Source organism: Silurus aristotelis (genome assembly GCF_946808225.1).
Source record: "Silurus aristotelis genome assembly, chromosome: 23".
Taxonomy (NCBI): domain Eukaryota; kingdom Metazoa; phylum Chordata; class Actinopteri; order Siluriformes; family Siluridae; genus Silurus; species Silurus aristotelis.
In genome coordinates this window covers 8,802,079-8,822,123 of record NC_139596.1, presented here as the reverse complement: position 1 = coordinate 8,822,123, position 20,045 = coordinate 8,802,079, and the positions used below count along the sequence as shown (strand labels likewise).

Here is a 20,045-nt window from a genome sequence, read left to right as displayed (position 1 = left end):
AAGTCATTTCAAGTAAAGTAGAAAAAATCTGCATAATTATTTGAATAATTTCTTAAATCTTCAGTAAACGCTTTATGTGACTGAAGTCACATTGGGAACACTGTATGTAAATCATAAAGTAAACTAAATCATAAGGTATCAAAATAAATGTAATTTTTTACAGATATGACAGCATGAGAATGGAGCTATTTTTTAAACCATCACATTTATTATCATGAGAATTAACTATATTTTGTTAAAATGTTCACAAACTGATTTCTTGGATTAAAAAAAAGTACTAATTGTCTATCAGGAACTAAAATCCATGTGGGGATTGAGGCAGACATCTTTTTATATTATGAATATTTTTAAGACTTTTTCTTACATACTGTAAGTAATGATTGATAATTTTTTACATTTCTACTTTTAAGTGAGTAAATTAATTGAATTGCTTTTTTAAGATATTTTCTGTAAGTAATTGTGCTTTAATTGTGGTTAATATTTTATTTGTTGTACACTGATGAAATCTAACAAAATACTCTAGATATGAAGGTTTGTCTTGCATCAGACGACATTAAATGAAAACCCAAACAAACTGATGAAACTTTGTTCGGTCATGACTGATTATCAAACACACCATTTCCAAGAAAACAAAATTTGGTGTGAGGAAGTGCGAATGAAAGTGAATTCAAACCACAGGGAAACAGGGGGAAACACCAAACTGAGTGTATAAAAGAGGAGTAAACACACTCAGTCATTCACATCATCAACAAGCATCAAGAAGAAAATCAGTCTAAGAAACTTCAGAGCATCGAGAGCAAAAGGAAAATGAAGCCTGCTGCAGTTTTTGTTGTGTTTGCCTGCCTACTTATTCTTCATGTACAAGGTAAGAGTTGTGATCCTCATTTACACCTATTTTATTGATATACAAGACATTTGTAATCCCTCATGAAATATTTTCTTCTGTTTACAGGACAGGCAAAGACCGGTGTAACCAGGTGTTTGTGTCAGGGTCCTACAGCTAACGTAGTTCGCATTAAAAATATTGACAAGATTGAGTTTCATCCCGCCAGTGCATCTTGTGAAAATGTGGAAATCATGTAAGTTCAGTAATTCTGATATCTATAATAATGTACAATACAACATCATTTAGTTTTACTGAGTTATTAAACTTATTCTTTATCTCTGTAGTGTCATTATGAAGAACGGTGCAGGAAAAAGATGCTTGAATCCAGAATCTGAATTTACTCAGAAATACATCATGACAGCATTAAAGAAAAAGTGGGTACATTTGATTCAAATATAATAACATTCTTATATTATTATATAAGTTTAACTTTTGATGAATGAAAACCCAAAATGGACAAAATAAAAGTTTGTGAATCTCTGTGTGTTTTTGCAGGAATGCAGAGTAAAGCATGCAGTGTGTCATTACTGAACAGAAGTGAAGGAAGAAAGGAGAGAGGCAGCTCGCTGTGTATATATGATATATCTGATCGCTGTGTATATATGATATATCTGATCACTGTGTATATATGATATATCTGATCGCTGTGTATATATGATATATCTGATCACTGTGTATATATGATATATCTAATCACTGTGTATATATGATATATCTGATCACTGTGTATATATGATATATCTGATCGCTGTGTATATATGATATATCTGATCACTGTGTATATATGATATATCTGATCGCTGTGTATATATGATATATCTGATCGCTGTGTATATATGATATATCTGATCGCTGTGTATATATGATATATATAATTGCTGTGTAGACTTTTTCTTACATACTGTAAGTAATTATTAATAATTTTTTACATTTCTACTTTGAAGTGAGTAAATCTAACAAAATACTCTAGATATGAAGTTTTGTCTTGCATCAGACGACATTAAATGAAAACCCAAACAAACTGATGAACATTTCTTTGGTCATGACTGATTATCAAACACACCATTTCCAAGAAAACAAAATTTGGTGTAAGGAGCGATGAGAGCGCCGCATCCAAACCACTAGACCACCAGGGAACCTAAAAAGATTATCAACTACAACCCCAAATTATTTTTTTGTTTAATGATCAGTACTAGTCATGTAGTCAAGTCAAGTCAAGTCAAGTTTATTTGTATAGCGCTTTTCACAACAGACATTGTCTTAAAGCAGCTTTACAGAAAACAACAGTGAAGGTGAATGGTGTGCGTTTGTCCCTGATGAGCAAGCCGTGGCTACAGTGGCAAGGAAAAACTCCCTTAGATGATATGAGGAAGAAACCTTGAGAGGAACCAGACTCAAAGGGGAACCCATCCTCATATGGGTGACATCAAGAGTTTGATCATAAATCTTTCAACAATACAGAACAATTTGTGATCATCATAGATCCAGCATCAGCTTCTCCATGCCAGGGCCTTTAAACACTCGGCATCTACTTCTCCATGATCATCCATAGGTCCATAATCTTCACGAGGTGGGACGTGACTGGAGCTGGCCAAACCTCAGGATGCCTCGGGATGGGGAGAGAAAGAGAAGCAGTGGAGAGGAATTAGCGTAGCTGCTGTTCATGATATTAACAGCACAAGTTAATAATGTGCATGTGTGTGATGTGTGTTATGTGTAGGCTTTGCTAAAAAGATATGTTTTTAATCTGCACTTAAACTGGGAGAGTGTATCTGAAACCCGAACACTGTCAGGAAGACTATTCCAGAGTTTAGGAGCTAAATGTGAAAATGCTCTACCGCCTTTAGTGGACTTTGCTATTCTAGGAACTACTAGAAGCCCAGAGTTTTGAGATCTCAGTGTAGTAATGGAACATTTGTGCATAAATCCCATTTAAAATGACAAGTAAATAAAAGTAGGCAGGGTAGAAGCAACACTTATATCCTAGTCTTTTTTTGTCCTGTTCTTTCGCATTAGACAGTGCAATCATTTGTTTGTGTTGAATCAAAAAATACAATTACATTTAAAAAAATACATTAAAATTCCATCTTGCACGCCTCTGAAAATAAGACAGAACATTTCCAAGAAATCTGGTCAGATTAAGAACACAGAACTGCATTAAAACCGACTTCCTTCAATCAGATAAAATGGAATGTACAGTTATGAGGGTATTTTTGGAGTAAACATTCTTATGCAGTTCCTGTTCAAAGTAGCCTGAGCCATAATAAAAACAATGAGAAAATAAAGTGTGTTTCAGTGCTTTTTTTGCTTTTAAATAACAATGTTGTTTTCATTTGATCTTTTACAAGTTACTTCAATATAATGTAGCTCCTTTAATGATATAAAGTATTAAATGAATGTCAACTAATGACATTTTCAAGACCAATGCACGGAAAGATTCACTAAAGTTCAGTGGTAAAACTAGTCTATAATTATATAACAGTGTAAAAATGAAGTAGGCCCAATAGTTTTAATATTCAGAATATATATAGATATATGAATTTTTTTTACTTAAATATATTCCTAATATATTTAAGTATACAGTAATCCCTCAGTTAACACACATACAGTGCTGTACTGTATTAACATTTTACTTCATTTTATAATTATTATTTAAATTTTTATTTAAATATTTCATAATTTTAACATAAACCTCCATAAAAACAATTCCCTATAAGTATTTTGCTCTATCTTGCTATCCACGAGAGACCGGGAAAATCAAACAAATTAGAAATTTTGGCAAATGCAATTTTTTTCAATGGTAAAGTTGGGGATTAGTGTATTAAGATTGAAACTGATTGATTCATTACAATTTTTATCTTTATGCTTTTGCTCATATTAAAAAGGATTTTAAGTGAATGCAAACTGATCAATTACATTTTCTTTTGCTGGAAATGAGCAAATTCGACACCAATAAAGGAAATGTGCATCATCTTGACTATACAGCATTTAAAATGTTGCAGAATGTCTGGATTACTATAGAAATGCAAACAAAAGTGTGATATGTTTGCACCAAAAAAAGGGAGAAAATCTTTAATGAAAGTGTTTTTGCTGGACAACAATAAACACTAGGCCGGATGTCCTATTAAACCTGTAATTAATACATTTTCTTGTTCTGTTTGAGGGTAATCTGCAGAGCATTAGAGGTGTGTACAATATTGCATAATTCCTTCAGGAAATTAATTTTTTATGATGTATATTTTATGATGAGTGTAAGTTCTGCAGTAGGTAGGTTCAGTTGACTGAAAAAGTATTGTAACTCAAATGAGTACTCTTTAAAACTGTGGTGAGCTGAACAGCATCTCGGAAAGAACACCGAAAATTGAAGTGGATGATTTACAAACCAGAAGACACAATAGTGGTCACAGGTTCACCTCAGCTGGACAGTTAAAGATTTTTTTGGGAAAAAAGACCTGTTTTATTTCCCTGTTAATATACAGTTAATATATTTTAGTTAATTTCTACCATGTAGAATCCCTAGCTATACAGTGTAACAAAATTAATTTTTTGGTTGTTCCAGATGTGTTGCTTTCTTTTTAATGGGTTTTTTCCCATGAGGAAGAAAAAGAGCATGTGAAAATATCGTTCTCTTGTAAAAGTGACACAAATATTATCATCCTTCACACTGCCCACTCCTTTTGCTTAACTCCCATTACTTGACATTTTCACTCACATTATTTGTCCAGCCTCAAAATGAACAGTGCAACTCTCACAATGCTGCCCTTGATCATGTTTGCATTGACTACAATGCTTTGTGAAGGTAAGATAGTCTTTATCAGTATTCTTAATAAATATATTTATCTACTATTTCTATTGTGTACATTGCATTGATAAGATGTGGGAATTTTGCTACTGCAGGAAGGATGGGCGGAAAAGCAGAACGTTGTTTGTGCCAAATGAAAGGAAAGGAGAGGGTAAATCCTAAACTTGTGGAGACTTTTAAGATATTCTACCCAAGTGCCTCCTGTTCAAATACTGAGATACTGTAAGTATTCTTCAGTCACTGTTTAACTATTCACCCTTACTCATTCTAATGCTGTTTACACTTTATTCGGCCGTGTTGCCTAATACGCAACAAATAATAATGGGCTGATGAATTATAGTCTGTTATCACTTCTGTGCTCATCAGTTTGACTCTGAAGCAAGGAATGAAGGTCTGCCTGGACCCAAAAGGAAACCAAGGACAGAAAATCTTATTGTGAGCAGAAATAATACCATTATTACAAACTGAACAAAAACAAATGTATTGTGTTACTTATTAGGCTGATGCTTTTATCCAAAGAAAAAAGCTACAAATGAACATTTGATGGCTTTTTCAAGTAATAATGAAGGCAGATTGGTGCTGGGATTTTCCCAAAGCCCCTATCAAGACATACTGTACTGTAAATGACTAATGAGACCCAAATATTCTTAATATAAAATGCTAAACACAAAGGCATACTCATCATCTTTTTCTATTGCTTTCAGTGGATCGAAGCTAAAGAAAAACGCCAAGGGATTATAAGGCAAGAAGGAGAAGAAGAAATTTACAGCTGATTTTACAATACTCCCACTTATGTGATTATTCAATCATTATAATCTCTACTAATCAAAAGAAATGACAGTGTATTAATTGATAGCATGCACTTAGTTACGGTATGCATAAATATGTTACACACAGTGATATTACACAATGAACATTTTAACAGTAAATGAATTATTGATTGCTTGTTTGTTTGCTTGATTGATTAATTGATTGATTGATTGATCGATTGATTGTTTGATTAGTTGTTTGTTTGGTTTGTTAGTAAAATAATGAAATAAAACCCTATAGTTATGCAGTTGTAATACTGAAATGAACTGTGCTTTATCTATCTATCTATCTATCTATCTATCTATCTATCTATCTATCTATCTATCTATCTATCTATCTATCTATCTATCTATCTATCTATCTATCTATCTATCTATCTATCCATCTATCCATCTATCTATCTATCTATCTATGTTTTTGTGTTCCGATAATGTTGTCACATAATATGAGGGAAGTGGGTCAAAGTGGCAAAAAAATTGTTTTTTATAAAGACAAAAACATTGTAAAGTTAGAGATTATAATCACTAAAATAACGGAAAGGCATAGAAGGATTTTTCTTTCTTTCATCTCACAGCTGTTGTCACTCAAGGCAATGTTGTGTACACAAGCGTGTGATGGCACCCACACCTCCACACAACCATAACCCAAACAGTGTGATGTAATTTGAACTTAAAAACCACTGACTATAAACCAGCACATTTTATGGGAAAAAAATTAAACTGAACGGCTCTGGTGAAGCACAAATCAAAGCCACCTACTGGTGTAAAATTTGTAAATAGTCATCTTGTGGGATAATATTTATTTGAAGAATTGAGAGAATTTCTCAAATAACGGAGGGCAGGAGGGATAAAGGGATGTATGGATAGATTGATTGATGAATGGGTTTATTTAAAAAAATTTAAACCAGTGACTGTCAATATATCAATAATTTAAACAAACTTAAACATAAAACATCACTGTCTTAACTTCAAAATCTCAAAAGAGGAATCCTGCCATGTGCACAGATGCAGTGGCTGGGAAATAGAGCTGGGATTATCTGATTTGTGAGTTACTAAAAAGCTGAAAAGAGCAGAGTTTCCCGATAAAACAGGAGCCATGCCAATGGCCAATGGTGCTCAATTATGAGCCCAAAAAAATATAAAAAATTAAAAAAACAACAACAACAGAATAATGGATTAATTTTCAGTTGCTCCTGTTCATGTCCTTCACAGTCAAAAAAGTACAAGATGTACACTCCATGGTTTAATGAATAACAGCACTGAAGATGTTCACCACCAGTACACTTGTGGTGATGGTGAAGTGACAACCAATGTGACCAATGCCCATTATGATTCATTACAAATGTGATATGTGATGTAACTTCCACATCAATCCAGTCCATATAGCTAAAAAAAAATCACAATTAAAATACTTTCCAGGAAAAACAAACTATAAAAGGTAAACAAAATAGTGTTTATTTTATATTGTAATATTTCATCATAATGTAATACACATTCAAAAACACTGTAAACAATTTAATAACCAATTTAATAAACAACAACCAATGATTTGTAAATAATGAAGATCTTCCAAAAAGAATTACAAAATCTAAATCATAATTTAATAATTGTAACTTTTAATAATAAATTAATATTAAATCAAAATAAGGACTAAACTGTAATTTAGTCATTAAAGTAAAAAAAAAAAAATCATCAGTTCTCAGATTTATTCCTTTTACATGTATATGCTACACATATTTGCCTGATAGCCAGAAATAGATTGTGTACAGTGAAAGGAGGAATCACACTGTTTCAGTTTCCTTAGTAGTTTTTAGGAGAACCATTAAATTACTCACTTCCATCCTGGAGAACCCACCAAAGTAGTTCTTGTTTCTTAGTAATCATACTATTTGTTAAGAAATCCCATATAAATATTAATCCCCTTTGAAAGTCAGTTACACAATTGTATAGGACGTCTTTGGCATTATACAGTATTTTCCTTTTACTTGAACTTCACTTGAATTGTTTTTTGCAGTTTCTCATCAATGAAAAAAAAGTTCTATGCTAAGTTCTGTGGTAATATAAAAGAGATTGGAAGCTTGAAAACTTCATTACAAAAAAGATGACATGTTCATGGCATGTTTTGTCATTGCCTATTCAGCTCCATCTTTTGAAATTTGACAGATTTTTTCCCTCCTAAATGCATCTGTAATCAAATTTTTTAATTTTTATCCCAATCATTATAAGTAATATAAATTCTTATTACATTAAAATATTTTTTGTATATAAATAATATATGTATGTTATATTGTAAACATTTCTTGTGCAGTATTCTGTTTTATGAAGCTGCTCCACACAATGCATATCAAGTGAAAGTTAGCAGTAGTCACTTCTGTATGTAAATTTAAGCCTTTTCAAAGAAACAAGAAGCTGAAAGTGAATGTGGGCTGGAAAAAAAAGGCCAGGAGATTGTGAAACGCTGACCCGAGCGCATATAAAATGAGGAGCAAACACGCTCATTTGTTCACTGCTTCATACTCCAGGCTTCTGGACGAACATCTCCGAGAGAATCAGTCTGTCTGAGCAAGATCGAGAGGAAAATGAAGACTGCTGGTGTTATTATTGCAGTTGCTTGTCTACTCTTATGTACTTATGTACAAGGTAAGACTTATCATTTCATGCTTCAGATCACAGTCATTTCGCCTGCAACTGTTTTGTTCATAATAATATACCGGCATTCAACAAATTGGCATTTCTCTGCAGGTCAAGCAAGGACCAATTCCAAGAGGTGTTTGTGTCAGGGTCCTGTAGTCAACGCAGTTCGTCCACAACGGATCGACAAGATTGAATTTTATCCTGCAAGTGCAACTTGTCAGAATGTGGAAGTCATGTAGGTTCAGTAATCAAATAATATCTATAACAACATGTCTTACAACATATATACATTTCATACAGCTATCTAACTTGCTATTGTATTTGTTTAGTGTCACTCTGAAGAATGGTGCAGGACAAAGATGTCTGAACCCCGAATCTGACTTTATGAACTACATCAAGAAAGCTGTTAAAAAAAGGTAAGACCATTTTCTGCTATTAGATACTGCTACAGCATACTTTTATGAGAAAAAAATTACATTCTATTTTAAATACAGGAAATGTACAGTAAATTATTTTATTAACAATCTCTTGTTAATTTTGCAGGAATGCCGAATAAAGCATGTGCTGCGACTCAACTGAACTGATGTGAAACGACTCTGTGTGTGTGTTGATATTTTCAATTCCTGACCTGATAAATCTTCATTTATTACGATTGTTGATTGTCTATGAAGATTGTACAAATTGTACATTTCTATATCTGCTGTTCACTTTATAAGTCACACCTGTACATTTGTCCATTGCACATTGTACTGTAAAATATCTTTTAAATATTTCTTGCACATAATTGTTTTGTTTTATAATTATAATTTATTCTTTTGTATCTTCTATTGTGAACTAAGATACATGTGTGAATTAAATAAAAAAATACAAATAAACACAGTGGTTTCTTATCTTTTTTGAATTTCTTGCTAGTTCTGTTCAATTAGCAATAAGATTGTAAATAAAAAATAAACATCTTTTATGTTTTGGAAATAAATCATTTATAAATTAGTCTTATAAAGTACCACTAGAATTTTTTTTTTTTGTGGATATAAGATATGAAACATATTTAGCTTATTTTACTCTGTGCTAAATAAATAGTGTATATAAAACCAGTTTATATAAAACACAAACTGTACTTCATACATCTTTCTAGAACAAAATGCCTCATGTAGAAGTTCTTTTATTGTTCATTTTTCCTAGCAACTAAAGTGTTGGGACCTCTGACATTTCCAGCCATATGTGATTCTTTCTTAAACTGTTACCACAATGTTGGAGACACACAATTTTACAGGATGTTTTTGGATGCAGGAGCATTACATTTTCCCTTCACTTGAGCTAGGAGAGCCAAGCCTGTTCCAGCATGACATTACTGCTGTGCACAAAGCGAGCTTCTTGAAGATATGCTTTATATGGGTTGGAGTGGAAAATCTTGAGTGGCTTGCAATAGAACTCTGACCCCAACCTTATTGAACATCTTTGGAATGAAGTGGTGCACTGACTGCACCCCAGGCCTCCTCACCTTATATCAGTGGCTGACTTTACGAACGCACTTGTTGTAGCTGAGGGCGCACAAATCTAAACAACCACACTACAAAACCTAGAAAACCTCTTCCCTTTAAAGTGGTGGTTCACCTTATGACCAAGGTGCATAAATAGTGAAACGCGAGAGTAAACATTAAACATAACAGAGCTGTGGTGTGATAAATATGAAGTTATGTAGGTTATGTAAGAGTAAAGAGTAAAGTGCGAGTATGCGGTCAGAGGTAACCGTGTGTAAACGTATTCAATGTCCAATGTGCATATTTTAACAAAATCGAGCGAATGTATATAGAAAACATTTAAAGTCCCAGATTGTAGATGTCTGCAGGTGTTGCTAAATGTCCAATGTGGATTTTAAGTGCACAGTAAAAGTGGCTGAGTGGGGGCATGTTAATGTTCATTGAATGACCATCAATGTCCACAGTTCTTAGTTAAGCAGTTAGTAAGTAAGGTGATGGGTGGCACCAGAGTGTTCAGGGCTCTGTTGCAGAACCTTGTAGTGCGGGTCCTGATGCTTCAGAATCAGGCAGGGGCTTGTAGAGACTGTGATGCAGCTGGCTAGGATGCCCTCCATAGTTCCTCTTTAAAAGGTGGTAAGCATTGGTAGTGTGGGGATGGCTCCTTAGTCTCCTCAGGAAGTGAAAACATTGTTGATCCTTCCTCACAGTGGAGTTGGTGTTGCTAGTTTAGGTGAGATCGTCAGAAATGTGTAGACCCCGAAGCTTGGTTACTACTGACTCTCTCAACTACTGAGCCACTGATGAGCAAGGGAAAGTGGTCAGTTGATCCTTTCCGAGTGGTGTCTTTGCTTTGTCTACATTTGAAGACAGGTTATTGTTGTGACCCCAGCTCAACATTTGTTAAACCTCATCTCTGTAAGGGGTCGGACAGCACTGGGCTGAGCACACAGCCTTGGGGGGCACCTGTGCTCAATGTGATGGTGCCTGATGTTCTGCTGATGATATGCACTGACTGTGGTCTTTCTGTCAGTAAGTCTAGAATCCAATTGCAGAGAGGTGTGTTGAGGCCCAGTAGAGAGAGTTTACAAAGTGCCTAAAAAAAGTGCCTCAGTTCAGAATTTGATTTTACTCAGAATTACATAATCACACCATACACTCAGTAGTGATAATAAAATGTTAAAGAACATTACTTTTACGTTCATTATGCTTAAGATACATGGTTCTTTAGTAGCTGGTGACCAGGAGAGCCTTTATTTTGAATGTCAGACAAGGTGATCTATCAGTTTCAAGAGCATGACCTGTGAAAGAGCAACTAAAAAAATTAGGGTTATTTTAGGGGATCCTAAGTGGCATGGATATCTGTATTTTGAAAATAGGAGTTAACACTTTGCTCTTTGTCTTAGAGGAACTGTGTATTACCCATGTCGTCTCTCAGCTGATAGCTGTTGTGCAATTTGGGATAGCTGGTGAATGGGTGGGAATTGGGTAATAGGGATTTTTTTAAAATGCAATATTATTCGTATCAATGAGAAAACTACATGGGTCATGAATGATATACACAAAAGTCATGACATGAGGCAGGAATACTATTACAATCTTTGTATAGACTATAAAGGACTTTTTTCTTTTCTTTACAAAGAACTCACCTCTACTAGAGTCAACAAATCCTATGTGAATTTACATTGCAGATTGATTTTCTTGCTGATCAAAGTTAGGTTAAAAAAGTTTTTAATGAGGGCGTCACGAGACACAGGCGTCAGTATTACAGAGCGAGTGGAGCAAGGACAGAAAGTTACATTTGCAGTGTCATCATGCAGAAATCATGAGGCTGGGAAAAACTCTGCTATGTGACAGCAGAACATTTTCCACACTTGAACAAGGAAAATTAATATTTACAGAAGGTAAACTTTACCACCCTTTTTTTTTTATTATCTCAATTATAATACATTTAAAAATATGATTAATTATTATTCACTGATGAAGTATGGATTTGTTTTCATGAACCCTAAGTATATCTCAACATATTCTGGAGTCAAATTTTTACAGGGTCCACTTGAATAAACATGACAAGAATGTGGAAAAGAGGTAGTGAGAAGACACTCCGAACTGCAGAAATAAATCTTTCATAACCATTACATGTCCTAATAACCAAGAGATATAGACTACAGGCCGTATAGACACCTTAAGCAGGCATATGTTACTAATGGAGATATAGCTTAGAGTAAAGTATCTCAGAAGTTCCACCAGATGGCATCTCTTTTCATGGCATATATTTATTTATTTGCTTGTGTGTGTTGCATTTCCTGTCATTTGTTTGAGTTCTGGTCACTCTGCATCACTGAAATAGAGAGACCTGTACAAATTATTAACTAAAAAAAACATAAACTGTTGTGCTAAATAAAATATGTAACAAATGCTAAATTAATGTGTATTTTATAATATATACATGCAAATAAACATGTGTATATGCTCAATAATATTATTATTTTATATTGTATTATATTATTTATCATGCAATATTAATGTGCAGCACAAACATTAATTATTCCCCTGAACCTTCTGCAATTCATTCTTTATTAATTTTTTTTTTTCTTTTTTTCTTTTTTTTTTTTTTGCAACTCATATGCAGTTTGTCTAATACAAACACTACTTATAAGTATTATCTTCACTTTTTGTCTATGCAACCACAGCCTGTCATTTTGTTCTTTACTCAGTGTCAATAAATCTGTTTTTTCTCCACGAGGAAGGAATGTCATATTTAAATCTACGCTATCAGCTCTTAAAGGGAAAAAAGTGAAAGAACAGAAACGCCCTCCTCCCTGTTTTCTCCTATTGAACTCCAGGTCCATCATTTTTTTTCCCTCATAAACAACTAACCGTCACAATGAATGCTGCAATTTTTCCACTGGTGTTCCTGATCATCTTTGGAGCAACTGTAATGTTTTGTGATGGTAAGTTAGTCACTTACATAGAATAGTATAGATTTTAATCAAACATGTATGTTTACACCATTTATATACATTTATATAGCTTACTATTATACTTCAAGTGAGAAGCTAAAAAGAAAGCCACAGTGTTTGTTTGTTTTTTAAATCAAATCTTTTTCCTCAGGACGGATTGGAGGAATATCAGAACGATGTTTATGCCAAAAAACAAATCTACAAAAAAGAGTAAAGCTTCAACTTGTGGAGACGGTCCAGGTCTTCAATCCAAGTGCCTCCTGTTCAAACACTGAAATGATGTAAGTAATTTGTGCATCAGTCACTTTCATACAGTGGTGGACGAAGTACAAAAATCATGTAGTTGAGTGAAAGTAAAAGTAGAGATACACTCGGTAAAATATTACCCAAGTGAAACTTTCACTTGAGTAAAAGTACAAAAGTATTTGCCTTTAAATGTACTTAAGTATCCAATGTATGATTTATTATCTCTTTAATTTCCTATAGGTGTTGTGTCAATTTTGAGTCAGGAGTTTCTTCCATCATTTATTCATCTCTAAATGTTTTGTTTGCTGTTGAACTGATGCTGAACTGTATGTCTGTGCTAAGTAGATACCACCAAGCACCAATCAAAACAGAGCGCACGCTCTACCCTGATTGGTGACTTTGAAATGTAGTAAAGTTAAATAAAAATTCTCCCCAAATAGAAATACTTTAATAAAGTACAGATACACGAGAAAGCTACTTAAGTATAGCAACAAATTACATTTACTTAGTTACTGTCCACCACTGCTTTCATACAATTAGGCAAAATACATACAATCACTCTCATACTGACTCTATGTACCTGTTGTTTCACTGTACAAATGCAGAGTATGAACAGTGTATTTATACATTTAGTCTAGACAATGTTTAATATTTCTGATTATGTTGTACAGAATCACTTTGAAAAATGGAAGAAAGTTCTGTCTGGATCTAATAGGAAGACAAGGCAGAAGGATTTTGAGGTGAGAAGCTGCTACTGCTTGTAAGTCACATGATGCCTGGTTCACCATACTGTACAAGCCAGCGCTCAAAAGAATATAATTGCATGAAGTGCTCATTGCCCTTTTCTGTATGCTTTTAGTGGAAAAAATCAAAAGAAACAATCCAAGGGAAAGACAAATCCAAGACAAAAAGGCACGAAGCAGAAGAAGAACAAGCAGCAAGTCTAAAATGCACATCTAATCACCAAAGAAGTTTTTTTAGTGATTTAGTTTGATATGATTTTAACAAAAAAAAGTACAAGATGCAGTAACCATTTTAATTTTGAAAATATAACAGTGTACAATTGACAATTCGCTTGTTTAAAGAGAGAGAATAACTGAGGTTGTGTGTTTCTTGGTTTTAGCTAATACAACCTGTTTTTTTTTTTTATGTCTATAATACATGTATTACATAGTGTTATGTTTTTGTTACCCAGAAATATAATAAGATATAATAAAATGTGTTATAGCCAACATCCAAAATAGATATTCACTTATTATAATTAACGAGTTAGTTAGGCCAGCACATCATGGTACATATTAGTATAATGTAGTAATTGTATTTGATGGCTATGAATGCTGTAACAATAAACTCTAACATATTGTAAAATGCACAAAAGAACACGGATCTTATGTTCAGCTGTGTGCAAACTGACATGACTTATTTTTTATGTACAGTATATCCATCACATGTCGATTTTTGTTTTTTTCCAAATTTCATTATATCTTCTGATCCAGATTTACTTGGAAGTACCTGAATTTACCAATCCATAATAAATCACATGACTCACAAACAGAAGCTTTTCTACACTTTCCATTTATTGCACAATGGGAAATAGCTCTTGGATATTGCTAATGATTTATCTAACAAAGGCATAAGTAAATAGATTTAAATACAGACAGTATATAAGTATCCAAATGTAGCAGGTTTATATTTGATTTCTTTGAACTTGTGTTACTTCCATGTGTTTAGTTTATCAATATAAAAAATATTAAACAATAAATTCCATTTTTTTATTTGTAACCTTTTCTGAAATACAATATATTTATACAATTTCTTTTTAATTACAATTTCTTTTTGGTGGAACGAAAGCCAAAATCTTTTTCAGCGTGACACTGTAACACGCCTGTGTACAAAATAAGATCCATGAATACATGGCGTGCTCAAAGATAGAATGGAAGGACTTGCACCACATATTCACTAAGCAACTTGTGTTTGTGATTGTCAAGTGTCCACAAAACTTTTGCCCACTCGCTAGCTCTTTGTTACTTTTTGTAGATAGGAAATTTGTAAAATATAGTATATTGTTTCTTGAATCTTGTTTGTTAACATTAGCTTTTTTTGTTTTAAGGAAGCACATCATGTGTAGACTTTCATTACAACTAAACTCTATCACGGGGAAGTGACATCAACATGTGCATTATGTTGTTTAGTTTGTGGGTAGATGAAACTCTCTTTCATGCTGTAGCATGTAACTTGTTATGTTTTTACAATGTTGTCATTTAAGGTTGAGCATTGTAAACAGGATCAGCAGTTGTAAACAAGCTGCAGATGGTTCTTAAAGCCCACTTACCCACATCCTAAACGCCAACATGCACCACAATAAACCCTAAAAACAACTGACAATGAATGAATGATTATCATCAAAATCCATAAAGTCCTACACATTTAATGGGAACTGAAATTGAAATTGTCTTTCTGCCAAACAAGACCACTTAGTGGGGTGGGTGGGGGGTGGGGTTGGGATGGGGGATGGGCAGGAAAAGCTTTATGTGTAAATTCATTCAGTGGTAATCTCTAAAGCACCCTCTTAAATAATATTAAGAGCATACCAGACCATTTCTAGTACATTCCATACTGCAGTACTTACTTAAAGTGCATTTAAATACTTAATTTTATTGTATCACAGAAACTCTTTTTGCTTACGCAATCGTCCCTTTACATTGAGTAAATTTCTATTTTTTTTATTATTTATTTTGCTCAAGCTGATAGTTTAAAATGTTTTTTTGTTTTTTTTTTGCAGGGAGTACATCTAATTCTAGATATGTGCATTCATATGTGTTTTAGTCACTGGTGAGGGTAAAGCATTAGAATTTCCAAGAAATAAAAAAAAAAAGTAAAAGGGAAGTGAAAGTAAAAAGTGAAACAGGAAAGTGACGTAATCACAACGTTGTAAAATGGAAAACACCGACCTTGAAGCATATAAAAGAATCTCAGCACACTCATTCAGTTAGTCGATCAGATTCACTCATCAGATTGACTCTTCAGCTCCTCATCCAGAAGTGTGTTCAAAAGCAAGAGGAAAATGAAGTCTGCTGCAGTTTTTGTTGTGTTAGCCTGCCTGCTTTTTGTTTATGTACAAGGTAAGGTTCTTAATTCAATGAGATCTTAGTAAAGGTTTTTTAAATGCACAATGAATCGGATTTGTATCTGATTCTGATATCCGATTTTAAAAGTATTCATTTTTATTTCCTTCTGTTCCCAGGACAGGCCAGGACCAGTGTTAGGAGATGTTTGTGCCAGGGTCGTGGTATGAACAGCGTCCGAATCCAACGTATTGAACGGATGGAAATTTATTCTCCAAGTGCATCTTGTGAAAGTCTGGAAATCATGTAAGTTCAATAGCAGCTAATCCATATGTTCAACAATATACAGTAGTACAGCTTCATTTGCTTTGATATCTAAAGTATTTATATTGTTGTTGTTGTAGAGTTGTTCTGAAGAATGGTGATGGTAAAAAATGTTTGAATCCAGAGTCTACTTTTGTCAAGAATTACATCAGGATGGCCAGACAAAACAGGTAAGCACTTCATCAGTGTCATCAAAATTCATTTCTTATTGTTTTGACTTTGATCTGATTATATTGACTATAATAGGAGAGACATAACTCATTCTTCTTATCTTTTCTTAGGGCTCAAAGCAACAGTAAAGCAGCACTGCTCAGATATTGAAGGAAAAAAGACATGAATATATATTTTTTTAATTTCCCAAAAGCCAGTGTGTTTTATTTATTTTGTATATTTATTCTGTATTTATTTGGTATGTTGTATGCATTTTGTATGATTGATTTGATGAATGTGTAATTTATTAGCTGTCCCACTCGATATTATATATATATATATATATATATATATATATATATATATATATATATATATATATATATATATATATATATATATAAAAAATATATATATATATATTTTTTTTTTATTATTTTTTTTTTTTTTATAAGCTTGCATGTTAACTGTATAATGTGCTATTTTGTGTACTTGTTACTTGTGAAAATAAACGCCTGAAAAAAAACATCAGCATTCTCAGTATCATTTTTAACTACATTTTGATCTGATATTATTAATATTTACTATTATTTTCAATATAAAGATGAACGTTTATATTAGATTAGATTTATCTTAGTTGTGTATATATATATATATATATATATATATATATATATATATATATATATATATATATATATATATATATATATATATATATATATATATATATATATATATCTTCTTCTTCTTTCGACTGCTCCCATTAGGGGTCGCCACAGCGGATCATCCGTCTCCATACCACCCTGTCCTCTACATCTGCCTCTTTCACACCAACTACCTGCATGTCTTCCCTCACCACATCCATGAACCTCCTCCTTGGCCTTCCTCTTTTCCTCCTACCTGGCGGCTCCATCTTCAGCATTTTTCTACCAATATAATTCATGTCCCTTCTCTGCACATGTCCAAACCATCTCAATCTCGCCTCCCTCACCTTGTCACCAAAACATCCTACATGTGCTGTCCCTCTAATAAACTCATTTCTAATCTTGTCCATCCTCGTCACTCCCAACGAAAACCTTAACATCTTCAGCTCTGCTACCTCCAGCTCCACCTCCTGTCTTTTACTCAATGCCACTGTCTCTAATCCATACAACATCGCAGGTCTCACCACAGTCCTATAAACTTTCCCTTTCATTCTTGCAGATACCCTACTATCACAAATCACTCCTGTCACTCTTCTCCACCCACTCCACCCTGCCTGCACTCTTTTCTTTACTTCTCTAACACACTCTCCATTACTTTGCACTGTTGACCCCAGGTACCTGAACTCCTCCACCTTCTCCACCTCTTCTCCCTGCAACCGCATCACTCCACTGCCCTCCCTCTCATTCACACACATGTACTCTGTCTTACTCCTACTGACTTTCATTCCCCTTCTCTCAAGCGCATATCTCCACCTCTCCAGGCTCTTCTCAACCTGCTCTCTACTCTCACCACAAATCACAATATCATCTGCAAACATCATAGGGACGTGTCTGACCTCGTCCGTCAACCTGTCCATCACCACTGCAAACAGGAAAGGGCTCAGGGCCGATCCTTGATGCAGTCCAACCTTCACCCTGAACCAGTCTGTCGTACCTACTGCACACTTCACTGCCGTCACACTGTCCTCATACAAGTCCTGCACCACCCTCACATACTTCTCTGACACACCTGACTTCCTCATACAATACCACAACTCCCCTCTCTGCACCCTGTCGTACGCTTTCTCTAAATCCACAAATACACAATGCAGCTCCTTCTGTCCTTCTCTATACTTCTCCATCAACATCCTCAAAGCAAATAAGGCATCTGTGGTGCTCTTCCTCGGCATGAAACCATACTGTTGCTCACAGATGGTCACCTCTTCTCTCAGCCTGGCTTCCACTACTCTTTCCCATAACTTCATGGTGTGACTGATCAAATTAATTCCCCTGTAGTTACTGCAGGTCTGCACATCTCCCTTATGCTTAAAGATCGGTACCAGCACACTCCTTCTCCATTCCTCAGGCATCCTCTCCCCTTCCAGAATCCTGTTAAACAATCTGGTTAAAAACTCCACTGCCATCTCTCCTAAACATCTCCACGCTTCTACCGGTATGTCATCTGGTCCAACCGACTTTCCATTCTTCATCCTCCTAATCGCTGCTCTCACTTCCTCCTTACCAATCCTCTACATCCTGCTTCACCAACTCCAACTCCACATCCTCCAACCTTCTCTCTCTCTGATTTTCCTCATTCATCAGCTGCTCAAAATACTCCCTCCATCTTCTCAACACACTCTCCTCATTAGTCAACACATTTCCCTCTCCATCCTTTATTGCTCTAACTTGCAGTACATCCTTCCCAGCTTGGTCCCTCTGCCTGGCCAATCGGTATAAATCCTTTTCCCCTTCCTTAGCTGTTCCTTATACAGCTCCTCATATGCCCTTTCCTTGGCTTTCGCCACATCCCTTTTTACCTGCTGCCGCATCTCCTTGTACTCCTGCCTACTTTTCTTATCACTCTGTCGATCCCACGTCTGTTTTGCCAATCTCTTTCCCCTACTGCTCTCCTGCACTTCCTCATTCCACCACCACGTCTCCTTGTCTTGTTTTCTATTTCCAGATGTCACACCAAGTACTTTTCTAGCTGCCTCCCTCATCACTCCTGCAGTAGTTGCCCAATCATCCGGCACCTCTTCACCACCACCAAGCCCCTGTCTGACCTCCTCCCTGAACCTCACACTACACTCTTCCTCCTTCAGTTTCCACCATCTTATTCTTCTTTCAATCCTTACTTTCCTCCTCTTCTTCTTCGCCTCCAAAACCATCCTACAGATCACCATCCGATGCTGTCTAGCTACACTGTCCCCCGCCAACACCTTACAGTCTCCAATCTCCTTCAGGTTGCATCTCCTACACAGAACATAATCCACCTGTGTGCACCTTCCTCCACTCTTATACGTCACCCTATGATCCTCCTTCTTCTTAAAATACGTGTTCACCACTGCCATTTCCATCCTTTTAGCAAAATCTACCACCATCTGCCCTTCCACATTCCTCTCCTTAAAACCATACCTACCCATCACCTCCTCATCACCTCTGTTCCCTTCACCTACATGCCCATTAAAGTCTGCCCCAATCACCAATCGTTCTTTCCTAGGTACACCATCTACCACTTCATCTAATTCACTCCAGAATCTTTCCTTCTCCTCCATCTCACAGCCAACTTGTGGAGCATAGGCACTGATGACATTTATCATCATCCCTTCAACCTCCACCTTCACGATCATCACCCTATCAGAAACTCTCTTCACCTCCACTACACTCTTACTGTACTCTTCCTTCAGAATCACCCCTAAACCATTTCTCTTTCCATCCACACCATGATAAAACAGTTTAAACCCACCTCCAATGTTCCTGGCCTTACTCCCTTTCCACTTGGTCTCCTGAACACACAGCATATCTACCTTTCTCCTCTCCATCATATCAGCTACCTCTCTTCCTTTACCAGTCATAGTACCAACATTTAAAGTACCAACCCGAACCTCTACTCTCCTACACTGCTCCTTTTCCTGCCGTCTCTGTAGACGTCTTCCTCCTCTCCTTCTCCTCCTTCGGCCAACAGTAGCCCAATTTCCACCGGTACCCTGTCGGCTAACGAT

The 20,045-nt window shown here is 35.2% G+C and overlaps 3 protein-coding genes and 1 long non-coding RNA gene across 4 annotated transcripts; all 4 read left to right on the top strand.

The window, feature by feature from the left end:
* The first annotated feature begins 721 nt into the window (after positions 1–721).
* On the top strand, positions 722–1,502 carry LOC310718126 (C-X-C motif chemokine 11-6-like). Its single transcript, XM_083526698.1, has 4 exons — positions 722–865; positions 953–1,079; positions 1,171–1,260; positions 1,382–1,502. The coding sequence occupies exons 1-4, from the start codon at positions 808–810 to the stop codon at positions 1,392–1,394; spliced, it is 288 nt and encodes a 95-aa protein (XP_083382824.1). The 5' UTR covers positions 722–807; the 3' UTR covers positions 1,395–1,502.
* Positions 1,503–4,533: 3,031 nt separating this feature from the next.
* Positions 4,534–5,741, top strand: LOC310718741 (C-X-C motif chemokine 11-1-like). The gene is made up of 4 exons (XM_083527724.1): positions 4,534–4,685; positions 4,784–4,910; positions 5,055–5,123; positions 5,393–5,741. Exons 1-4 carry the CDS (start codon positions 4,619–4,621, stop codon positions 5,427–5,429), a joined length of 300 nt encoding a protein of 99 aa, XP_083383850.1. The 5' UTR covers positions 4,534–4,618; the 3' UTR covers positions 5,430–5,741.
* A 2,241-nt stretch (positions 5,742–7,982) lies between these two features.
* On the top strand, positions 7,983–9,020 carry LOC310718125 (C-X-C motif chemokine 11-1-like). The gene is made up of 4 exons (XM_083526697.1): positions 7,983–8,137; positions 8,240–8,366; positions 8,461–8,547; positions 8,675–9,020. Exons 1-4 carry the CDS (start codon positions 8,077–8,079, stop codon positions 8,685–8,687), a joined length of 288 nt encoding a protein of 95 aa, XP_083382823.1. The 5' UTR covers positions 7,983–8,076; the 3' UTR covers positions 8,688–9,020.
* Positions 9,021–12,393: 3,373 nt separating this feature from the next.
* Positions 12,394–14,375, top strand: LOC310718111. The gene is made up of 4 exons (XR_014531048.1): positions 12,394–12,563; positions 12,724–12,853; positions 13,490–13,558; positions 13,678–14,375. It is a non-coding gene; the product is annotated as an uncharacterized lncRNA (long non-coding RNA).
* The last annotated feature ends 5,670 nt before the right edge of the window (positions 14,376–20,045 follow it).

What these genes read in the sequence shown, in the direction of transcription:
- LOC310718126 (XM_083526698.1), top strand. Translation starts at nt 808, where the DNA reads ATGAAGCCTGCTGCAGTTTTTGTTGTGTTTGCCTGCCTACTTATTCTT. An exon ending in ACTTATTCTTCATGTACAAG is followed by an intron (nt 866 to 952) that starts GTAAGAGTTGTG and finishes TTCTGTTTACAG; the next exon opens with GACAGGCAAAGACCGGTGTA. An exon ending in TGTGAAAATGTGGAAATCAT is followed by an intron (nt 1,080 to 1,170) that starts GTAAGTTCAGTA and finishes TTATCTCTGTAG; the next exon opens with TGTCATTATGAAGAACGGTG.
- LOC310718741 (XM_083527724.1), top strand. Translation starts at nt 4,619, where the DNA reads ATGAACAGTGCAACTCTCACAATGCTGCCCTTGATCATGTTTGCATTG. An exon ending in GACTACAATGCTTTGTGAAG is followed by an intron (nt 4,686 to 4,783) that starts GTAAGATAGTCT and finishes TTGCTACTGCAG; the next exon opens with GAAGGATGGGCGGAAAAGCA. An exon ending in CAAGGACAGAAAATCTTATT is followed by an intron (nt 5,124 to 5,392) that starts GTGAGCAGAAAT and finishes TATTGCTTTCAG; the next exon opens with TGGATCGAAGCTAAAGAAAA.
- LOC310718125 (XM_083526697.1), top strand. Translation starts at nt 8,077, where the DNA reads ATGAAGACTGCTGGTGTTATTATTGCAGTTGCTTGTCTACTCTTATGT. An exon ending in CTTATGTACTTATGTACAAG is followed by an intron (nt 8,138 to 8,239) that starts GTAAGACTTATC and finishes ATTTCTCTGCAG; the next exon opens with GTCAAGCAAGGACCAATTCC. An exon ending in TGTCAGAATGTGGAAGTCAT is followed by an intron (nt 8,367 to 8,460) that starts GTAGGTTCAGTA and finishes GTATTTGTTTAG; the next exon opens with TGTCACTCTGAAGAATGGTG.